A 24,877-nucleotide genomic window follows, 5' to 3' on the forward strand; every position below is an offset into this window, starting at 1 on the left:
TGCCGTGGATTCCGACGCTTGCCCCCGCGCATCTCTGCATGTGCCATAGACTCCACTATATACACAGGTGGATTCCATTGTCCGTCCAAAGAATGGAGTCTATGGCACGGGTGCCCCACTGTGAGCGGGCGGCAGAATGCTGCCAATGTTAGGACATCCCATAGAGAGTTAAAGGAGTGGTGGAGCATGAGCAATAGGACAATGTACCTCCACCCTCATGATTGTGGGGGTCCCCACTGATCAACTAGTTATCTACTATGTTGCATATATAGGATAAACCCTTTAAGCATATATTTAGGCCCAGGGGCGTAACTAGAAATGGCTGGGCCCCATAGCAAACTTTTCATTGGGCCTCATTTGCGATGCCAAAAAAATCAGGGGACCTTGTGGTATAGTTATTTTTGTTGTATAATGGGACCCTATGGGTGAAGGTGTAAGTGTGCAGCAAATTCATTGGACCTATATCTCCTGAATTTATACGCCTGAGGGTCCATTTACACAGAAAGATTTGAAGCCAAAGCCAGAAATTGATTTGAAAATAGGAGAAATCTCAGGCTTTCCTTTATGACCAGTTCTCTTGTTTATAGTCCATTCCTGGCTTTGGCTTCAAATCTTTAGCAGATAATCTTTTGGTGTAAACACACCATGAGGGAAGCCAGTGAATGGAGTGTACTCAAAGCAATGATGGCAATAAAGTAATGGCACCCTCTGTAGTGGTGCTGCTCATGGTTGTCCTACTCAGTGACAGTGAGCAGAGATCTAAAACTAAACTTAAAAAGTTCATTGAAAATTGTTAAACTTTTCATCATACAAGATAAGAAAACTGGGTTTGTTTCCTCCCAGAAGTAACGCTCGTTCATGGGTTATGTTTAGTATTGCAGTGAATGTGGCCGAGTTGCAGTACTAGATACAGTCCATAGACAAAGAGATGCAGAGGAAGGTATGTCTCTTACCCTCATCCTCTGCGCCGTACCGATGCATTAACTTGTTTGCTCCATGGTCTGGTAAGACCATTAGTAGCACTGCCCATTATGCCGATCCGCCCCTTTCTAATGATAATCAATGAAGCTGGCCAGCAGGATACTTGATATACTTGAGGGCAGGGCAGTGCTCCCAAGAGGCTTACCCAAGCGTGGCGCAAACAACTAACTGCACCGTAACGCTACCAAGGATGAAGATAAGACACATACCTTCATCCTCGGCGTCTTCTCTCTCATAGGGATGTGGTGGACTAGCTAGCTTCTATTAGCCTAGTGGACTGTTGCTTGGCCGGTGATGTTAATTGTCACGACGTTAGTTGGTACCTGTCTTGTATATGGCTGGTCCACATCCCCAAATGGTCGGTAACCTCCGGGTTTGTTGCGGGTCTCTTGTTAGGGCAACCTGGAGTAGCAACTGACCCACCTGGGATGTCTGTACTGCCACCCACAGAAAAGGGAAAAAATAAAAGGGGAAAGGGGCCAGACAGCTTATTAACACACATTACAAAAGTTATATAACTTTGTAATGTGTGTTAATTAAAGGAGAAGTCCGGCAATTTTTTTCATTTAGGTATTGTATTGCCCCCTAAAAGTTATACAAATCCCCAATATACACTTATTACAGGAAATGCTTATAAAGTGCTTTTTTTTCCCTGCACTTACTACTGCATCAAGGCTTCACTTCCTGGATAAAATGGTGATGTCATGACCCGACCCCCAGAGCTGTGTGGGCTGTGGCTGCTGGAGAGGATGATGGCAGAGGAACAATGAGGGACACTGGGCACTGTAGGGACACTGGGCATCCCTCTGCCATCATCCTCTCCAGCAGCCACAGCCCGCACAGCTCTGGGAGTCGGGTCGTGACATCACCATTTTTTTCAGGAAGTGAAGCCTTGATGCAGTAGTAAGAGCAGGGGATAAAAGCACTTTATAAGCATTTCCTGTAATAAGTGTATATTGGGGATTTGTATAACTTTTAGGGGGCAACAGAATACTTAATAAAAAAAATTGCCGGACTTCTCCTTTAAGCAGAAAAAGAAAATGCTGCACTACCCATTTAACTTCTGCAGGAACATTATCTGTGTGTCCTCTCGCTAGAAACTAGGACTACACTGAACTTACTTCCTCCCACACAGAGCTAACCCCCTCCTACAGGGATACTATCTAATCCATGGGTCTCCAAACTGCGGCCCTCCAGCTGTTGCAAAACTACATTTCCCATCATGCCTGGACAGCTAGATCCAAAGCTTTAGCTGTCTAGGCATCATGGGAGTTGTGGTTTCGCAACAGCTGGAGGGCTGAGTGGTGGGGCTGAGTGTGTGTGTGTGAGAAAGAGAGAAGATAGGATAGGCAAGAGAGAGCACTTCTTAATGGTCAGCACATAACACGATTTAAAAACACTTAAAGGGGTAGTGCAGCGTTTAACATTTATTCACTAAACAACACACATTACAAAGTTATACAACTTTGTAATGTGTGTTATTTAAGTGAATGGGCCCCCTTCCCTGTGTTCATCAGCTGCTTAGCCGCGATTGGCTGAGCATAACAACGCGAATCAGATGTAAGAATGAACAGCGGTGAGCTGTCTCCTGCCTTTCTAGCTGCTGCCATTTCTGAGTTACAAGTTTATTTTCTAAAGGCCGATCTATAATCAAGATAGGAAATGACAATTCCCATCATGCATCTCCCTGATTTGTCTGTTTGTGTACTCACCCCCTTAGCTTTCTTCCCCCCCCCCCCCCCCCCCCCCCACTGCAGTTATAACCAGAGATGAGCGTATCTACAGTAGGAATAAGGCGAAGCGCTTAGTTCCTTTCGTGATTCAGCTCTTCAGTCTCCGGTGCCTGCCGCTCTTCCACGGGTGCTGAAAAAGATGGATCCGGACCTGGGAAACTGGGAAAGGTTTCCCAGGACTGGATTCATCTTTTCCCAGCACCAGGGGATAACCCCTTTAAGTGTTGCCATCCAGAGGCCTGTGATATAACTGCATGCTCACTGAATGTCACAGCTACTCAAGTTGGAATAAGGAAACAGAAAAGTCGGAATCATTTTACATAAATTTATTTACTAAAACCATATTTACACTTCAAAAAGTACAGATTATTACACCCCCGACCCCCAAATTTAGCAATTCTACACAGCGATCTGTACATATTACACACAGTACTTGCATCAGTTTATCCGTTTTATACAGTTACATGGTAAAGGGCAAAGTTTTATTTTTGCTTTGTATACAGTATGATACCCCACATCATCAGTAGTTTACAGTGTTATACATATTGTATCCATTTCCATCATATAGGAAAAAACATTTGGAATACCGTATAAGGATTTCAATTTCGATATGGTTCTTTAAGGTTACGTGCCATGACGATTTCTAGGTCCCAAACAGGACAGCGTCAGTGCCATTCTTATTGCCTTCAAATAGAGCAGGGGGGATGTGCACAGACATGTCACTTCATATCAGCTCAGTACCACACCAAAGCTCCCATTGAAGTAAATGGGAAAAGTACCTTTTTATTACCTCATTAAGCTCTGTATAGAATATTCACATTGATACTTCCAGGAATTGCTTACCAGCGTAAAGGAAGTCCCATGATTTCTCACCCAAGACACAGACAATGCCTCTATTTAAATTTATCCGCATGTCCTTCTATTACAAGATATAAGGTAGTAATTTGATTACACATATCTGCTACTGATACACTGCTCCACCACTACGCTGCTTACTGAACATTGCTGCCCAATATGTGAAACACAATCACAGGGACAGGAGATAAACCTGTGTTCAAAAGCAAGGGACATCACACCAGCATGTTTAATTTTTTAAAGACTAGAAAATCCCTTTAATATTCTGTTTAGCCCCTCTTTTTTGGTCTCAGGTGCTGGATTTCAGTGACTAAGTAGACCCTATGCCATAGAGACTGTCACTCTTAGAGTGTAAAGTCAACATTGTTGTGTAGCCTTACACTATATAAAATGCACATTAAAGGATCAGTCAGGCTTGTAGAAAGCTTAGCGACATCCCCTAAGGGCCCTGCCATTGCCAGTTATCTTTAGAAATCCAGCTCTGAGACAAAACATAGAAAGAGACACCCCCATTAAAGTGAATGTTGCCATGTAACAACTCCCTGGCTGGATGTGGCGCTATGCATGATTCCGGAGCTCCGGCCAGTCAGATCTCTATGCCCTCTCCATGTAATACTTTATTCCCTATGCATCATGGTCAGATGTAGCAGAAGAAACCTACAAATAACCATTGTGCAAGAAGGTTGCTTATCTTAACGGTGTTTCCAAAGTGGACAAACCCTTGAAGTACTTTAAAAGGAAGAAAAATATCATTACTATGTACAAATCTACAATATCACCACTATTGGTTAAAGCCATAAAAGTCGTAGTTGCTGGTTACACCTTTCCATATGACCGATTTACATCCACCAGTGTTACCGTCTATATACAATTGGTGTTTTCACAATCCCTGAATTGGTTAGGACACCAAAGTTCCTTATCCGTCAACAAATAATGATTTGGTATAATACTAACCAGAGAAGCTGTGTGCACCAGGCAGAGTGTTTGACTATACAACGGGCCCCATGGATCCCAGAGATAATGATGTAGCCGTGGCCCCAACTTCCAAAGTGCTCACTGGCTGGTTGCTATAGGCAACAAGAAAACTTTTCTATACAAGAGACCCACTAACCCAGGAATGGGGAACCTTTGGCCCTCCAGCTGTTGCAAAACTACAATTCCCATCATGCCTGGACAGCCAAAGCTTTAGCTGTCCAGGCATGATGGGAATTGTAGTTTTGCAACAGCTGGAGGGCCAAAGGTTCCCCATCCCTGGACTAAACCCCATTCCCAAACATTGTGCAAAATGGAATATTGCATTGCTAATATTACTTTTTTTCTGAAATTATACACAAAAAAACAAATATATAGACAAAATATATTTATAGAAACAATTCTTTAGGATGCACAACTAAAAAAAAAAAAAAACTGCATGGGGGGGGGGGGGGCAAACAGTAAATGAGGGGAAAGCGTGATCGCGGAATACTCCAGGATCTACCCTAAAATCATTCACATACTTATAAAGTGGAATTGCAGATTATATACATAAGAACACTGGAGCAAAATATTGTGTGGCAGCAGCTTTAGAAATAGGGATCAAAGATCCTCATGAAAACAATGGTAATGTGAAAGTATGTATTGACTACGTCAGACTATACGGCACTGTTGTAGTGCTTGTGCTCTTTACTGCACTATGTATTCCCTCACAATGACTAACAGCACCTCAAACTATCCATGCTTGACCCATAATACACAAATAAAAGGAAAATAGAACCATTATGTAACAGCACAGTGATTTGTGCCGTAAGGCCTAGAAGGGTTTCCAGAATTAGAATCTAAAATGAATTTTATTAATATATTTTATAAAACAGCACCATTCTTTAACTAGTGGTGGTATCTGATACTGCAACCAAGCCCTATTCATTCAAATGTGAGTGAGCTGCAATACCAGGCACAGCCACTACGACTAAGATATACGGCACTGCGTCTTCTAAAGATTGAAGAGGCCACAGCACTTGCCAGAGTGCCACCACCCTTCTCAATCAGCAAATCAATGTAGGTATCAGGAGTTAGACCTCCGCTGATTTGATATTAAAGGGGTTATCCAGCACCACAAAAACATGGCCACTTTCTTCCAGAGACAGAACCACTCTTGTCTCCAGTTCAGGTGCGGTTTGCAATTAAGCTCCATTCACTTCAATGGAACCGAGCTGCAAACCCCACCCAAACTCTAGACAAGAGTGGTGCTGTTTCTGAAAGAAAGTGGCCATGTTTTTGTAGCATTGGATAATCCCTTTAATAGCCAAGGATAGGCTATAAAGTATTAAGGATCTGGAAAACCTTGACGCGTCTGTACATTACAAAACATACTGTGAACTTTGGTGATATTCAGATTTTGTCACATTTAGGAATTCTAAGGGAAAAAAAACCCTTTTTTTTTACAGCATTACCTTTAAAGTGCATCTATCGCATACATGCTTGACATCTACTGTAGCTTGTTCATATAAGCCACCTGTGTGTTAACCATTCAGAAAAAATAATCTAAAAGCGGCATCCAGCTGTCCTAAAGGGGCTTCGTACATGGATGGGGGGGTTCACCAATAGGAAAGACAATAATCTGGAGTCAAAGATTTCGATGGAATTCTCTCTCCATGAAACCCTAGACCGAAATCTGTTCACTAAAAACCCCATTCTGTCGCTTTCACATTCCTTTAAAGGAAACCCATCTTCATTTTCGTGCAGCCTGAGCCACAAGTCATTGGAGGCTACTCCCTGCCTCACCAACATTGATTGATCTGTATGGTATAGGATGAGATCTATTCAACAGGATGGCGGGAGGTAGCCATCAGGGACTGCCCCAATGTTTTGTTGCTCAAGGTGCCATGAAGTTGATGACAGGTTCCCTTTAAGATACAGCTTTGGTTTGTCACTAGCCTCTTCAGTGTATTTCCCATCAGCGCAGGGTACTAGAGGAACGGCAATTGTCTAAAAATAATAGCTTCCAGACACAGCGCCACCTATATCCATGGGTTGTGTAAGGGATTGCAGCTTGGCTTTACTAAAGCTTCAATATTGCTCCCAACCCATGGACAGGGGTACTACTTGCAAAATAAAGCAGCCAAGTTTTCTAACCCAGTACAACCCCTTCAAAGGAGGAATCAATTACTTCTTCATCCATGTCCGCAAAGCAAGCCCTGCCCGAGCCACTTAACTTGTGACCAATCCCTTTTCCTAGAATTCAAGTAACTTCATATGAGGCACCTGGAGGATCAGTCATAGCAAGAGGGCCTCACTTGTCACAGGCTATTTGTACTCCGATATGGGGTTTCATGTATGTAGGGTGTTATATGTAAATTAGAAACCCTCTAAACCAGTCAGAAGCACAGGTAGGGGTCACATGCCAACTGCTTCCAGCTGCACAGACAGAAAGCATCCATGCCCTGGAAGAATTTACTAGGACTATACGCACATCATCATCTAGTCACATTACGATATCTTATACAGGAGTGTCTGCCTGTGCTGAATTAGTGCACAAGCGGGGTGACAAGGCCTGTAACATGCAGGTAAGGCTCGAGCTATACAGCAACCATAGCTACAGCATACGTTCTGTGGGCAGAAAGCGTTGGGCAATCTTTGATACTTGTATCACCTGTTCCATATTAAAGCAACCAGACAGACATTGGGTAAATGCAATATGTTATCTATAGCTTTGCAAAGTCAAATAATGCCCATTTCTTAACATTTACCCATCACATTTCCAGCATAACCAGTTTACAATCCCACAGTGTCAAGACAAAAAACAAAAATGGTTGTCTGCATGAATGATCCAGTTTGCCAGCAGACCTATCTGTATACAGACGAGACTCGCTGTACCTGCCTTACTTTTCTATGCCCAACAAGGTCAGATCCCCCCACCCTCCACCCCCATCTTGAAACCAGTTCCTCTCAGCCCAAGCCAAAGTTGAAAATCAGTAGTCAATAGAACAGGACCAGCAAAGTCAAAATTATTAAAATAAAACATAAAAGCTAAAACAAAGAAAAACACAGTTTGGTGTCCCCAAGTGAGTTTTTGCTTTTGCAGCAGTGCCATCCATACCAGTGATAATGACATTTACATGTGTGCATCTTTGGTAAGTGCCCATGGATGGTGAGAGACGTACCGTCCAAATAAATAAACGTTCAGGAAATGAACAATAAAGTTATAACATTACATTTTGTACCATCCACACCAATGTCTTCTCCGTTACGTGTTCCATTGTTATAACTGTCCTTATGTAGGGATAGATAGAAGGATATGCAGATAAGTGCAAGAACAAGTGATGCAATAGGAATCTATTGAAGGCCACATTAAATAGTCCAGCCAGTCAGAAGAGGAGAACTTAGATTCCCACCAATCAGGAGGCATCAGAGTGCCCACCCCTATTCCGGTGACTTAGAACAATCAAATCTCAATTTTGGGTTAAAGATTCCTAGTGAAAAGAATCTGAGCTGCCAGAACAGTATTTTAGGTAAATTTAAATTTTTAATACTGTAGCTATATGGTGTTCACCATTCTTATCAGTTATGATACTCATTAAAAATTCCTATACCCTATAGTAGTTTACTCGAAGAAAAATCTGATTATTACGATGTAGAAGTTTAAGTGATCATAAAATATCCCTTCATCCAGTTGTGATCCAAGATCTCAGACTTCAGAGGATCAAGATCACTTTGGCCTTATTACAGGCTGTATTACATGGCGCGATAATCCAGGGGAGGAGAGCGCCAACCTGTCAATTTAATTCTCGCTTCCCCCTTTCTGCCTGTGCTATTACACAGACAGAAATGGGGCTGGCCACTTAGGTCAGCACAGTCTGCCGCTCCTATTACAGGAGCAACACCCAGCTGACTATAAGTTCATAAATCATGTTCTTTCAGCATGCTAACAGACCACGATCAGCTAACATTGCGCATGTCTGCTGATCATTGCCTTTCGACCTGTGCTAATACACTAAACAATTATCAGCCGGTAATTGGCCAAGTAAAGCCGATAATCATTGAGTGTAATAGGGACTTAACCCCACCCTAAATGGAAGCCGTGATCAATTGCAAACTGATTGGTTGCTAGAGGTACACAAAAGCATGAAAGCCAGATTGTCAGCCATTAATAATCAGATTTTTCTATATGTAAATTGTGGAGGAGTTCACAATTATAAGTCATTTAGTGCTGCAAATTTTAGAATATGTCAGAGCTCTGATTGGATTACTGTTTAGCTGTAACCTCCACAAAGTGAAATACAGTGGAGCCCATTCTACCTAAATGAACTCTCTACAACATAGTAGGGCATGCTGGAAGTTGTAGTTATAAAACACTCAGAGCAGTGGTTTGAGACCTGCAGTCCTCCAGCTATAGCAAACTACATTTCCCATCATGCCTGGACAGATAAAGCTTTTGCTGATGGGAAACATAGTTTTGCAATCACTGGAGGGCCAGAGGTTCCCCACCACTGACCTAGAGGGTTAAAGATCGACTCTAGACTGAGCATATACCGAGTATCTCACAAGCACCTGAGCTCATGACTTGACTTTTTATTTGGGGCATTACTATTATTTTTTTTTATTCCTATTTTTCAAGCTATATGTAACAAAAAATATATATATGTGCTGAACTCTATCAGGTTTACGTAGTAAAAACTAACCTTTCATATAAACAGGTCCAAAATTCTGTGCAGATTATTTTTCTTAATATATCTATTCCGTTACTTCTGCATAGATAGGGCTAGAAAGATAAAATTCAGTCTGCCTGTATCCACCACTTAATTTACTGTATACAGCTTTATCATTGAGTTCAGTGTATAATTAGTATGCAGGAAACTCCTCAACCTCCCCCTAGTGGTGGCTGTAGGAAGCCAGAATGTTATTTCCAGTCAATTATGAGATGCTCATGTTGTTCTTTGCAATGGAAAAGAGAAACATAAGAAAAAACCCACTATTACACTACTGCACAGGCTGAGGCCCGGCCTCACAGATTCAAGATAACATCTGCCAAGCCTGATCCTTTCCAGAACGGTAGTTTCAGTGCTGATCCCGACTTTCTGATGATTAAGATTAAGAGAGACCAATTTCTGGAATGAAGCTGATCAGCAAGTACTGGCTTAAAAGTCTTAAGGCCAATTCCAGTGTTACACACAGTCCTGAAGTAGAATTATGTTCTCTCTCTGGGTTGAAAACAAAATCCTTAATGTTCCATCCTGAGTTAAAATTTAACGTTTCAGAGCGGGGCTCCTGTTCTCCGTTTCACGTGTATCTTTCTGTAAAGCCGACAGGATCTGGAAGGTAAGAAACACAAGAGGTATAGTTATTATAGCTATTACAGTACAGGTACCGGTACCTAAGAAGCCCAAAGGCTGTGTTGCTTCGTAAGACAGTAGTGGTATGTTAGCATGTGTTACACATAGTAGACGGAGTGGGACCTGGTACATATTTTGGTGTACATCTTAAGCACTTATCTGCTACGGCTCATATACCTTAAAGGTACATTCCCATCTGGGGTAGTTATTCCCTAGTATGATTGATGATTACCAATCAAAGATGGCAGGATGGAGAGCAGCTGCCAAAAACCAGATTTATGGTTCAGGCAACATGACAGTGATGACAGGTTCCCTAAGGGACATATGGAAAGAGTATCCTTTTAAGAATCGGTCATAGCTAAACCCAGTCACCCACATACCTGCGCCCACTTCTTATTCCGGCTCTGCATCTGAATCGCAGCGATAGAGGCAAATAAATCGTCAGCAGCTAAGTCCTCCGGGAGCTTGGTCAGAAACTGGGCAATGTGAATGAAGTCCATCCTTGTCAAAATGTCTTCAAAAAGTCTAAGTATTCCCAAGGCAGTTCTGAACAGAAACTCTTCTCCGTCACGGCAAAAAACGTCCCACACCCGACACGCCAGATCCAGTGGTAGAGACTTACTGTACAAGGTGAAAATCCTGAATGGTAAAAGACACAAATGTAGTTTACATGACAATGCAGGGCCATCAGCTTTGCACAACATAAGGCTATGTTCACACTACGTAAAATTACGGCCGTTGTTGCCATCTACGCCTGTAAACACTGCCTATTGATCTATGGGACCCCGGCCGGAGCGTATACACATTGTATACGCTGTGGCCGGGATCCCGTGCGGCGTCGCAAATAACTGACAAGTCAGTTTTCTGCGGCCGCAATTCAATGAATTGCGGGCGTAGGAAACCTTGTCAGTTCACACAATGAAGCAAGCGGCTCCGTCCGCTTGCTTCATTGTGCGCTATGGGAAGTTCTGATACGGGCGCATCAGAACCCTGCGGCCGGAAAGATCATCTGGCTGGTACTTAAGTACCAACATGACGGTGAGGGAACGGCCGGTCATTCACGTAATGTGAACATAGCCTTAAAAAGGATCGATTCGCGTTACTATGGAGCATGGCAACTGCAAAAATAAAGCCTGTAGTTTAAAGTCATTGAAGGAAAATTCTGCAGTACCCATTCCCACCATTAGATGGCAGGAAAGCATAAATTAAGTTTTAAAACAGTTTGAAAGTTTAGTGCTTTATTTGTATAAAAAAAAAAAAAAAATCTAACCTAAATCTACTACTAAATCTGCATCTAACCAGTCACTATTCACGGGCTTGTCCCATTAGCTGCAACAAAGATCATCTGATCGCCACAACTAAAGCTGATTTTGGTGAACTGGCCATCCTGATTAGTTTTCTTTTCGTGCCCTTAATAAGGGACCCCCTTCTATGCTGTGTGTGTGTGTGTATATATATATATATATATATATATATATATATATATATATATATATATATATATATATATATATATATAATACACACAGGGGTTATCTCCTATATGCTCTACACAATTACATATCACTCTTACCAGTCTATTAGGTAGATATCTGGGGTCAAATTATTTTTCTTGAAATGGGCAAATAACCTCGGCAAATTTTCTTCAAAGAATACTTCAAACGCTGCAAAGTAAGTTAACATCTGCAAAAGACAGAAAGAAAGTGCAGGGAAAGAACAAAATTAAACCAGGCAACACTTTACTATTCAGCAAAAAGTAATAGTAGAGCAAGAGAGAACACAGATGTTGCCTAAACCACTTCTGTATGCAATAAAGAAAACATATAAGATTGATCAAAATTACTTTCATAAGGGATTGTATACATGTTCCAAAAGCATTGCTGTATAAATTTGGTAGTGGGGGTCAATGGGAAAGAAATTAAAGGGATATTCTCATGTTTAAAAGTTACGGCTAGAACATAACTGGCAGATCGGTGGGGTCTGACCACCAATGCTTCCTCCAATCCTGAGAACAGAGGACAAAATGTCAATAAGCATGGAGCAGATGCAGACATGCACAGCTAGCAATCCATTCATTCTCTACAGGGCTATTAGTGATACTGTAGCCATAAAAAAGACAAAAGTAAAATAGACTTCATTAAAATCTATGAGGTCCATCTGAGGTTCGCTTGGACACCACATTATCCTGGTCACATTATGGACAATCACCTGGTGAAACCCGAGCCATGGAGAAGCAGTACTTACAAGGCCATGGTCTACTCTGAAGAATGCCATCTGACAAGGTTTATTTAAGAGGTTTGAGAAAGCGATGAAGGCATCGGCAGTATCCAGGTTCAGGATCAGCACAGCAGCGATAAAGGACATGCCCTGAACCTAAGATGTGGAGAAGATGTTATCGCCAGTACACAGCGGACAGTCTGTACATTACACATACATGGCAGCTAATGTTTCGGTTGCATACAAGAAAAACTGGAAGATTTGGTTGTTACATAGATGTTTCCTAATTGTAAATTCAAAAGATACTTACATAACCAACGTCAGGTCTGTAGCAAGTGTAAGCCCCTAGAATACTGTGCAGCATATCGTGATAGGGGCCACCCTGAAAAACAACCAACGTGATCAATATCAATGAATACAGCAATAAAACAGCTACCTATATGCGCATTGTAGGCTTAATAAAATACACCCAGACAGAAATGTCAGTTTGCTGCTCATCATGCAGATATGTAATGATTAGAGGTGAGGTCGGATCAGACACTGGGTCTTGCTTCAAGAAGGCACAAGAGAGTGCTTCCTTTGCTGCTCTATAAGAAAAATCCTCGGAGGCTACTTTTGGACAGTGTATCGTTTGGGGAGAGATCAAACCGGACCTCATCTTGTATCAAGGCTAGAAGCATCCAAAGCATCCAATATTGTACTAAAGCCTCCCCAAAAAACTTTTCCTTTCATTCTAATATTGTAATCACTTACATAAATCATCATTACATTCACTCACTTTTAGGGTATGTTCACACAATGTACTTAAAAAACAAACAGCCGCTGTTTGTAATGAAAACAGCAACCATTCTTTTTAACCAGGGTGGCATTGCACCAACATCAATGCAATGCCGCCGATTCTATGCGCACGCCACACTGACAACGGCCATTGTTCCCCCTAATGCTGCACAAATAATTGACGTCAATTCTTTGCTGCCGCTATTGCAGGAACAAAAGGCCGTTGTTCCTGCTCTGTCCACACAATGTATAGCAATTTTGACGGCCGTACATTACACAGATTTCAATTGTTAACTGGATTACAGGCTCACCCAAATGCACCCACAATCCAAATAAAATAAAATGATGTTCCAATGATATTACCATATCGGCCGCAGGAATATGTCAAACAGTGGCCGATGTTTATACATTGTGTGACTATAGCCTTAAAGGAGAAGTCCGGCAAAATTTTTTATTAAAGTATTGTATTGTCCCCAAAAGTTATACAAATCCCCAATATACACTTATTACGGGAAATGCTTATAAAGTGCTTTTTTCCCTGCACTTACTACTGCACCAAGGCTTCACTTCCTGGATAACATGGTGATGTCACTTCCTGGATAAAATGGTGACGTCACGACCCGACTCCCAGAGCTGTGCGGGCTGTGGCTGCTGGAGAGGATGATGGCAGAGGGACACTGAGGGACACAGGGCACTGGAGGGACACTGAGCATCCCCCTGCCATCATCCTCTCCAGCTTCCACAGTCCGCACAGCCCTTGGAGTCGGGTCGTGACATCACCATGTTATCCAGGAAGTGACATCACCATGTTATCCAGAAAGTGAAGCCTTGATGCAGTAGTAAGTGCAGGCAAAAAAGCACTTTATAAGCATTTCCCGTAATAAGTGTATATTGGGGATTTGTATAACTTTTGGGGACAATACAATACTTTAATAAAAAAATTTGCCGGACTTCTCCTTTAATATGTAAAAGTGTTAGGCTCTTTAAACAGAATGAATTCTGTCATCCAACATGGCAGCTGCTTTTCTGGCAACTTACAAATTATGCAGATGGAAAATAAAAAAGTACAACAGTAAGAAAAAAAAAAACAAAAAAAAACAGAACAAACAGTATAGATGTACTAACTAAGTGTTGCATCGTACCTTCTGGAATATACAAAGATTTGGAAATGTCCGAGAGATATCTAACTTTATTAGCTCCAGGCTGGCTTCCCTGTCCGATGCCGACAAACCTGAGTCTACAGAGGAAGAGAGACAGAGAAGCAAAGCGGTGAACACGACTGACATGTCATCGAGATACTTTAAAGAGATCGCTGGAAATCCGACAGATAACTAGAGTGAGAGTCTGCATGTGAGAGCTTAACATTTATACAACATTTAAAGCGGTTGTTCAACCAACACTTGGACTGGGGGCCAAAACTATGTTGGGAAGATATATCCCAAATGTCCCACTGGCAACGGGGCTGCGCAAGATAGCACTCAATCTCCAGCAATGCCATAGGTAATAAATGGCTAAGCGGCCCATGCATGTTACTGACGCTCCCTTCCAACAGGAGACTACTGATTCCTTAAGATTGCTGGGGGTTGGACCCCAGTGATTATATCCTTTATAATAGCTCCTTTAAATAAATTAAACATTCTACTACTCTGTAACATTCAGTTCATCCATGCAACTTGATACAATTCCATAAAGGTTCCAGACTGATGGGGTAACATGAGACCTCATAAAGGCAATGATGTTGACAGGGGCAGTAAAACAAGATGCCATCTAATCTTCCATCCCCAGACTGGTGTCAATCTAGAAGTCCTTACCTTCATTTTCAACATCGGACCCTCCCATGCTGAGTGATTTCCATCGATCCTTGGCCCGGGATAAACAAATATCGTACAGCTCTAGAAAATAAAGCAATTGCTTTACTAAGATTGGACAATACAGATTATACAAGATATATGATGAATGAGCAGAATGTAATACTATATTCCACCAGCAGATGGTGTTACAGGGGACATGGTCATAAAGGACTGCTGAATCTTTCTGAATCCGCACCCATGGTGATCAGCTGATCTCCTGGCAGGGTTCATTTTAAATCATTTTCTTGGCTGTGGAGGCAAGATGGGAATTGTAGTTTTGCAACAGCTGGAGCACCGCAGGTTCCCCATCCCTGCTTTAGGGAGTCCAGTATGAGACACCAAGGTCTTCTAACACTGTCACATTACCTGCACTGGCGTAGCTACCATGGGGGCAGGGTACGCCGTCGCTATGGGGCCCGGGGGCTTAGGGGGCCCGGGCCCCCGCGTTAAAGTATGCCCCCGCCCCCTGTATTGCCGCTCACTATGCATATGCATAGTGAGCGGCCCTGAGCCATCCCCCTCCGCCCGCCCCTTCTATCGCTGCTCAGCTGAGCCGATCAGAAGCCTGGAAAAGTGCAATGAGCAGCACTTTCCTGGGCTCCTGATCGGCTAAGCGGCGATGGAGGGGGCGGGCTGGGCGTGCGGAGGGGATCGCTGTCCTACTCACCTGTCCGCCGGCCCCAGCAGCTCCTCTCCCGACACTCCGGTCTCCAGTCATCCTCCGGCACAGGCAGTGGGGTACAGAGACGCTGCCTGTGTCCCGGAAGTGTTCTGCAGCGGCAGTCTCTCTGTCCCCCGCTGCCTGTGCCCGGAGGATGATGGGAGACCGGAGTGTCGGGAGAGGAGCTGCTGGGGCCGGCGGACAGGTGAGTAACCTGTTTGTTGTTTTTCTGGTCGCAGGGGGGATTGGCTACTATGGGGGGCACTGTATGGGGCATTGGCTACTATGGGGGGGCACTGTATGGGGCATTGGCTACTATGGGGGGCACTGTATGGGGCATTGGCTACTATGGGGGGCACTGTATGGGGCATTGGCTACTATGGGGGGCACTGTATGGGGCATTGGCTACTATGGGGGGCACTGTATGGGGCATTGGCTACTATGGGGGCACTGTATGGGGCATTGGCTACTATATGGGGGCACTGGCTACGATGGGGGCACTGTCTGGGGGCATTGGCTACTATATGGGGGCACTGTATGGGGGCATTGGCTACTACATGGGGGCATTGGCTACTATGGAGGGCACTGGCTACAATTGGGGCACTGTATGGGGGCATTGGCTACTATGAGGGGCACTATATGGGGGCATTGGCTTCTATGTGGGGGCATTGGATACTATATGGGGGCATTGGATACTATGGGGGGCACTATATGGGGGGATTGGCACCAAGCACACTGCTGCTATCTCCAAACTGTGACAATGAGCAAAATATTTTTTTTCTATTTTCCCCCCTAAAATCAGGGGCGCGTCTGATCAAAAGGCGCGTCCTATAAAGCGAAAAATACGGTACTACATGGGGGGGGGGCAGAGAAGGGGCTAACTACTTAATGAGGGACACAGTTGTCTAACTACTATATGAATACAGAGGGGACCACTATATGAGGGAACAGATGGAGCAAATAGATGCATAGGATATTGGGGCATGAGTGAGGAACCTAAACTGTTTGTCTGTAAGATCCTACTGAGAGAAGTCCTTATGGTGGCCAGGCTGGATGGAGAAGAAGGGGAAAAGTGAGCGACTCTGATTGGAGAAGACGCCTGTAACTGCACTGTGATCACTTATGGTGTGTAAAGCCTGTGTGGAGCCTATACATGCCACTGTATGGCCAATGGTGATATTGGACTGTGGATTTTATTCCGTAGCAGTGGTAGCATTATTCAGTATGTGGGGGTTTTAGTCAGTGAGAGGGGGTAATATTTGTCCCATGTAAACTGGTACTGTTTGTATTATTCATCTTAATATACTGGATTTGGTTGGTAACAATATAGTGGTAATGGCAGTGGTCATGGTGCTATAATGCTTTTCCTAATACTATATATACATATTGCTCTCTCTTAGTGGTCAGTTGTTTGGGGGGGGGGGGCAATCAAAAGTTTGCTATGGGGCCCAGCTAGTTCTAGTTACGCCCCTGATTACCTGCTTAAGGTAACGGTGTCTCCTCTGTCATACATGTATGGAGAACACAGTGCAGGTGAGCAGAAGTGGATTTCAGCTACTGGAATCTGCGATAGACCCCCCAAATGTGATGTGAACCTGGCCTAACTCCATCAACCTACTGCCATGTCTTACCGTGAGTGATGTTTAACTCATTGCCAATTGCCAAGCTCCAGACTCTCCCTCTCACACTAGGTGGGATTCCCTGCCACCACATCTCCCGAACCTTTCGAGAACAGCACCTAGAATAGGGGAGAGAATGACCTATTAGTCATAGTCTAAACCTTTCTTGATCTATAATAAAAAGGACTTTATTATTAACAATGCAAATAATAAATCATACAGATAAAATGAATGATGTACCCAATATGGGAATTCTGAGCTAATATTAGTGGGTTCCCTCTTTAGGATCTGCAGCTCTATCTGTCCAGTCCTACATTATATATAGACACTCCATTGAGTTGACTGGACACTGTGTAATGTTCACTTTACCCTGTGGTGGCGCTGCAGGAAAACTGGACACTTACTGACAGGATTCCCCACATATTATTACTGTGGGTCCTAGAAAGGGGACACATTGTGATAAATGTATTGGCTTAGAACAGGGGTAGGGAACCTTGGCTCTCCAGCTGTTGCAAACTACAACTGAAACTGAAATTTGCTAATACACCTGAAAAGTGCCAAAAACTGTAAAACTAAAAAAAAAGTGCATAAAACACACAAAAAAATAAAATAAAAAATAAAATAAAAAGAGAAATAGCAGAGATTCGAGCCTCAAAATACAGTGTGAACAGAACCTTACAATGGTTTACGTAGTTCTCCTTCCACTTACATGGATTCCCAGTTGGGCAGGATCTCGTTGTTCCACATTAGAGCGGCGTTTCCGATACTTTCCTCCAGTTTACATCGCTCTTCCAGTTGCTTCTTCTTTCTCTGGGCCTCTTTAAATTCTGAAAATACAGACAGCCGCATGATAAAATTGTAGAGGTTATATATAGTAGTGATGAGGAAGGCTAGAAAGCATAAGATATTAAACAGCTGAGATGAAAGGATGTCTGCCGCATACTATGGGGACGTTGAATTCCTCCGTGAAGAGCTCATTACGCCGAGAAAACCATCAGTCAGCGCTTAAACAATATCTGGCCCGGCTCGTACAGATAGTCTGTCAAGTATCTTTACTAAGAACTCAGTCCCAGGATATTTCCTCATCTAGTAATAAGGTGCCTGGGGAGAAGAGGAGCTGGGTCAGTGTGCAGGACTATGGGCGGACTTTGAGTCAATTTGCCATCGTGGGAAAACCTAAAAGAATCCTGTATACAGCATCCAGATACAGAATTACAGAAAGGACATGTATAGAACAATAAGGGTCAGTTCACACGGAGAAAAACTGGCGGAATTCCGCAGTCTCAGTGTCATACTGGCAGTCTATGGGAGGCTCCCACACCACCTCTTTCCGCTCGGACATGTTCAATTCTTCCTTGTGGAGAGGAGAAGTGCGAGCCCTCCCATAGACTGCCTGTATGACACGGAGGCTGGCGGAATTCCACCAGTTTTACTCCGTGTGAACTGGCCTTAAGAGGAGAATCTAGTTCTATGATCTGTTAAGTGAAAGCTTTTTGGACTGACTGGTTTAAAGGGGTTATCCAGGGCTAGAAAAACATAGCTACCAAAAACAACGCTTGTGCTCTGGTTACATGTGCCATTACAACTCTGCTTTATTTACTCCAACTGAAGCAAGCTGCAATACCACACACAAGCTGGGGACAAGAGGGGCGCTAATTCTAAAAAAGAAAACACAAGAAAGCAGCCATGTTTTCCTAACCCTGTTTAAAGAGTCTCTTTCTGATGACAGATGGGTTATAAATTTGAGGAGGTAATGACCGGTATAATAAAACATCTAACCAGTCTCCAGGATTAGAAAAACATGCTTTCTGCTTTCTTACAAAACAGTGCCACACCCGAGTACAGGTTGTGTGTGGTATTGCAGCTCTATCCCATTGGCTTTAATAAAGCAGAGATGCAATACTACAGACAACTGATGGCCAGGTGTGGTGCGGTTTTCTTATACTGGATGATACCTTTAAAAAGCTCTATGGGCAGAAAATAAGGACCGGGCATGTTGAATCTCAGCTGCCTGGACCTTTTGGTATACCAGCAAATGAGTCTAGCAGCCCACCACTCCTCTTTCCATTCAGAAAACATGGGCAAGCCAAATGTTTGTGTACACTGAGGGATAGTGAGAGACAGCTGTTGACTAAACACACATGCATATACTGTAAGCTGTATGGGGGCCTCCAGTCTCTCCACCTACAGCAGATGATGCAATAGGGGAAGGATCAGGCTGCTGCATTTCACTATGCCCAATCCTTCTGACAGCAGCTTATTCTCTATTGAGAACACATGACTGCTCCACTAAGCCCAGCATGCATGTATATAGGGTACGGGGTATGGCTAGCCTTAGGTATTTATTTATTTTTCGCCTACTGGATGAAAGCAAGGATAAAGCCTCAGCCCTATGAGATAATATTCTTATTGTACATGAGCATATATAAATGACCTTTTCCCTATCTATGAACAAAGATCATGTAAATGTCAGTGAGTACTGACACCTCCACTAGATCTCAGGGCAGGGCAATGGGTGCAGCTGCCGACAAAGCAACACAATAACCAAAGAGTGGAGTAGAGCGCCATCAATCTGTCATGTCCATCCATAAAGCAATGAATTAGGGGCTGCACGGTCCGGTACCACGACTTAGCATGCAGGAAATGTAGACGCTTAACCTACTTCCCCCAGCTATGAATAAAACATGGCCACTTGTGTCTACAGGGCCTGTATTGATCCAGAGCTCAGATGAGTCAGGATCTGCTGGAATGTGATCTTCAGTTATTGTCCATTGCATGTTTTCAGGGAGGAAGTTCATCAAAGTCCCTGGTGACCAGAATTCATTAACTCAATGTTCGCTGGTTCTGGTTTCACAATTTACAGTAGTATGGTATTTATTAGCACTTTGGGGATAAATGCAGGAAACGTGACAATATCTGGGCAACGTCACATGTAGAAAATACAAGAAGTCATCCAAGCAGGAATATAGTCACCACCCAACCCACTCTGCAACAACCACCATATCTAAAAAATGACTGGGGGTCATCTGCATAACCCAGTGCTTTGTCATGGTTGTGTGAGGGTCCACTGTACTCCCCTGGGGGGCTGGCGGTCCACTGTACTCCCCTGGGGGGGCGGGGTAGAGCCGCCCCAGGAGGGTTGGTCCACTGTGTTCCCAGGGGGGAGCTGGTCCGCTGTCCTCCCAGGGGTTTTAAATGTGAGGCAAAAAGCCTGTACAGCAGTGCACAATGCTTGTTGGGCACCATTAGTACAACCTCTGTGCACTGTCGTACAGGCTCCATCCATCAGGTTGGGTTTAATTGAAGATATTTAAGGATCTTTATGGCGGCCCTATTATGTTGCAGACATAAAATGATTTGATGCACGAGACCTTACATGCAATCTTCTCAGTATAAGACCTATAAGATGGTACTTTAATATGATAAGTAAATCATACAAGAATCAGTCAGAGGAAATAATTTGCAGGATCATGGTTTTAGTTACATGCAAACTATATGCAAAGTAGTATCAATCTCGATAGAAGCACCACAATGTATTTCTATATAGTCAATGGTGGAGAGGAGAGCGGGTCTTGGTACAATATTAGCATTTTGCCCAGAGTTACATTGTATCGCCTGCAGCAGGGTATCCACAGGCCGGACGTCATTGCTTTTTCCATACACAATGGGATATTTACCTCTCCTTTTAGCCTGGGCCACCATCTCTTCATATTCCTGTCGGTGCTTTTGGGCTTCCTCAGCTGGTTTGGCTGGAAGGTTTCTGTGGATATCACACATAATGCTCTGTGAGTGCACGTCTACACATACAGACTGTAAAACAACTGTATATACGAAAACCCATATAAAATGCAGCAGTCTATATTAACCAAACCCACATCACTACATTTCTAATAGATAGACTAAGGCCAGCTCACAGGAACACATTGCAGAAATGCTTTTGGCTAGGTTCATTTCCCATTTAGGGTATGTTTGATGGACATACTTGAAAAGCATTGCCAAACATATAACCCAGTTAAAGGGATTGTCCAGTCTGACAATAACATGGATGCTTTCATCCAGATAAAGCACCACTCTTGTTCTCAGTTTGGATGCAGTTTTGCAGCTCAGTTTCATGAAGTGAATGGAGCTGAATTGTAATACATAACACAACCTGATGACAGGGGTGGTGCTGTTTTTCCCCACAAAAAATACGCAGTTTTTTCTAATCCTGGATAAACCCTTTAAATATTTTATGCAAAGCACCCCATCCCCTAAAAACAAATAGAATATATAAAATATAATTTTAACGTCTAACAGTTTAAGGGGTAGTCCACTTTTTACACAAACGTTTCTTAAAAGAGTACACACTGAAAAATTAAATTACTACAAGCGGTAAGGACCTCTGTGATAGCACAGGATTAGTTTAGCAAGGATGTGTTGACTAACCCATGGTTACCTATCATGATGCAAAAGGTCCCTTCCAGCTGTTATGCTGGGGTAATGCCCCTATTCCACTGGTCGTTTAGAGGAGCAAACGAGCGCTCTCAGCGCTCGTTTGCTCCCCGTTCCCCGCTCGCTGCCGCCGCTATTCGGCGCGGCTGCAGTGCGGGAGGGGGCGGCGGGGGATCGCTGATCGTCCGGGCAGCCCATAGGATATAGCAGCGTCTGCTGCCGATGCTCCTATTCAACGGAGCGACGGCAGCAGATCGCTGCTACATCAGTCGCTTGTTTTTCAACATGTTGAAAAACAAGCGACTGCAACGATCAGCCGACATGAACGATGTCGGCTGATCGGTGCACTCTATTCCACCGGACGATTATCGTCCGTAGCGGCCGATATCGGCCGAATACGAACGATAATCATTCCGTGGAATAGGGCCTTAAGGGTATGATCCAAACACTTTGGGCAAACATTTCCTTCCATTATATGTCTATGCGCCTCCTAGGTAAAACTACAAGTAAAACCCCTTGGTGACAGACTAAAAGTAAACCTAATCAGACTACACAGGGCTTGTCTGTAGTCTGTCACTATAGAAACACAGCAATTGTAAACACAAAGACAATTTTTAAACAAGATTATTGCAAAGTTTGTATATTTAGGTCCTGAATTAGAATTCTTACTAAATATAATGATTTGTATGTTATTGTGGGAGTACTGTGTAAAGGGAAAACAAACACATGAAAAAACAAACACATAATTTCCCTTTAAAAACACCATCCTGCAATGTGACACCTGTCCAGAGGCTGCAGACATAATATCCAGCTCAGGAAAATTACAGCAATGCTTCAAATAGGAAAAACAAGTGAGATGAATAGTGGCGGGGACAGGTCTCCTCATCATGTAAAGCAGTCACATCCACAGCAATACATATCAGCGAGCCCATCTCTGCTCCGTGGATAAATCAATCACAGATTTACAAGACCATATCCACAGCCATTACTGTAACTCTCAGCCGGCACAGACAGTACAGCCCAGTCCAGCACAGGAAATCCCTCTCCTAGAAAACCAATTATAACTCAAGAACATAGCTCGGGCAATTGCACCAAAAACTAACATGGTTTATGTCGCCAAATTTTTAACCCCTTTCCGCAGCAGCAATTTTTGACAACAGTGCTTTCATTTCCTCCTACTCGCCTCCTAAGAGTCGTAACTTTTACCCGTATGGGGCTTATTTACCCTTGTGTTACAAATTGCGCTTTTTAATGGAACCCTTTATTGTGCCATATAATATACTGTGTAAAATATATATATATATATATATATATATATATAAAATTTATCTAAAATAATAAAAAGAATAAAATTCTATTTTATGTATTTTGTGTTTACTCTACAGTATGAGATTTATTAGATCCACAAACATACAGTAAAAAAAAAAAAAAAAAAAAAAAAAAAAAAAAAAAAAAAAACACGCCATCTCTAATCATCTAATAATGAATGTCACAGAGGTGGTCCTCTTGTGAAGCCCCTTAGTAGAAAGAAACAATATGAAGATGCAGCATCCTTGCATATGAATAACACTTTGCAGCAGCTGCAGGGGGTAAGGACCATTCTAGTCTTACTTGAGGATCAATTGTTTGTGGACCTGGTGCTTACATTCATGAGGCTACTCAGTGTCCAATAAACCTTTCAACAAGCGATGCTTCTAATGGAGGATATGACCATTAAATGGGTTTTACAGGCAAAACAGACTGATCAGTGAGGTACCAATGTCAAGCCCCCTGTAGATCAGCTGTTCGGCTCTGCGTTACACAGCACATGACAGTTGTCTCCAGTCACTGTGTGGCAGTCGAGCTGCAGTGACCAGGTCCGGCCACTACACAGAGAACAGATACAAACCGCTTCTAACTAGAGATGAGCGAACCTGGACCATGCTCGAGTCCACCTGAACCCAAGCGTTCAGCATTTGATTAGCGGTGGCTGCTGAACTTGGATAAAGCCCTAAGGCTATGTGGAAAACATGGATATAGTCATTGGCTGTATCCATGTTTTCCAGACAACCTTAGAGCTTTATCCAACTTCAGCAGCCCCAGCTAATCAAATACCGAACGATCGGGCTCGGATGAACTCTAGCATCTCTACTTTTAACCCCTTTAGCGTGTGTGACAGACTGCATCTCTATGGGAGGGCTCGCGTGCCTCCGCTCAAAGGAATTGACATGTCAATTCTTTGAGCAGAGAGCGGAGGCGCGTGAGCACTCCCATAGAGATGCGGTCTAACACTAAAGCAGGCGGAATTCTGCCCCATTTGCTCAGTGTGAACATACCCTTAGGGTGTGTTCACACATACAGGATCGGCAGCAGATTTGAAGTTGCAGATTCAAAGCAAATCAAATCTGGGCTATCAAATCTGCTGCGCATCCTGTATGTGTAAATGCACCCTTAAGAGGCATGCACTGAAGACACAAATATAGAGGGGCCCACAACAGTCTATCGCTGGTGATTCGTAAACTAGTAATACAGGTAAAGCAAAAACAAATAAATACAGCAGATTATGTATAACAATACAATTATAATATCGAAGTTCTCACAGCAACCACCCATTACTGTACAATACTATATCACAGGCCTCCATGGGCCTAGTCATTTCATACAAGCAGTGACAGGCAGTGGTGATCAGGTTTGACAACCACTACAATAAGATAAGGAGATGGGTGTGATGGGAGAAAGGCTAACCTCATGTGACATTGGTTTTAAACTGTAAAAAACACACACATTCCTCCAAAATGGTGGAGGGTGTCAGGCAGAAAACTTATCAGGAAAGACTCAAGGATGTAAAATCTGTAAAGTGTGGAGGAAAGTAGGGGAAGGGGAGGGCATGATTGAAACCCTTAAATATGTTAAAGGGCTAAATAAGGTTCAGGAGCGAAGTGTTTTAAGAAAAAAACTGAACTCGAGAACAAGAGGACACAGTGAGTTGGGGGAAAGAAGCAACATGAGAAAATATTACTTAATTAAAGAGTAGTAGGTGCTTGGAACAAACTTCCAGCAGATGTGATTGGTAAATCTACAATAACTAAATGTAACTAAATGTGCCTGGGATAAACATATCTATACTAAAACCCCTAAAACACGGGGCAACGAGAGAGAGCAAGAGAGCACCGACCTGTCAAGCGTTCCCCGCTAGATCGTCCATCATTAACAGGCTGATTGTTAGCGTTTTCAGCCTGTTGAAAGACGACGATCAGCCGACATAGTGAATGCCGGCTGATCACTGTCTTCTATTAGACGAAACGTTTATCGGCCGTAACAGTCGATATGGTCCAAATACGGCCGATAATCGCTTTGTGTAATAGGGCCTTAAAATAATAAGAAGGGAAAAACTTAAAGGGCAGACTAAATGGGGCAGGTGGGCTTTTTTTTACTGACAATCTTCTACGTTTCAAACAAACATAGG

General features: G+C 43.2%; 1 protein-coding gene across 4 annotated transcripts in view; it reads right to left on the reverse strand.

Annotated features, from left to right (window-relative positions):
* Positions 1-4,794: 4,794 nt before the first annotated feature.
* TBC1D14 (TBC1 domain family member 14) overlaps positions 4,795-24,877 on the reverse strand; it is a 66,977-nt gene continuing 46,894 nt past the window's right edge. For all 4 annotated transcript variants that reach the window (XM_069977388.1, XM_069977391.1, XM_069977389.1 and 1 more), the window contains 10 exons: positions 20,679-20,761; positions 17,711-17,828; positions 17,014-17,120; positions 14,683-14,763; positions 14,014-14,108; positions 12,405-12,476; positions 12,122-12,250; positions 11,451-11,560; positions 10,258-10,516; positions 4,795-9,856 (listed from right to left, as the gene is read on the reverse strand). In XM_069977388.1, the coding sequence (XP_069833489.1) occupies positions 9,791-9,856; positions 10,258-10,516; positions 11,451-11,560; positions 12,122-12,250; positions 12,405-12,476; positions 14,014-14,108; positions 14,683-14,763; positions 17,014-17,120; positions 17,711-17,828; positions 20,679-20,761 (1,120 nt within the window). In that variant the 3' untranslated portion in view covers positions 4,795-9,790. The remainder of the gene's footprint in view (positions 9,857-10,257; positions 10,517-11,450; positions 11,561-12,121; positions 12,251-12,404; positions 12,477-14,013; positions 14,109-14,682; positions 14,764-17,013; positions 17,121-17,710; positions 17,829-20,678; positions 20,762-24,877) is intronic.

This window comes from Dendropsophus ebraccatus, chromosome 7 (genome assembly GCF_027789765.1).
Source record: "Dendropsophus ebraccatus isolate aDenEbr1 chromosome 7, aDenEbr1.pat, whole genome shotgun sequence".
In the NCBI taxonomy this organism is placed as follows: domain Eukaryota; kingdom Metazoa; phylum Chordata; class Amphibia; order Anura; family Hylidae; genus Dendropsophus; species Dendropsophus ebraccatus.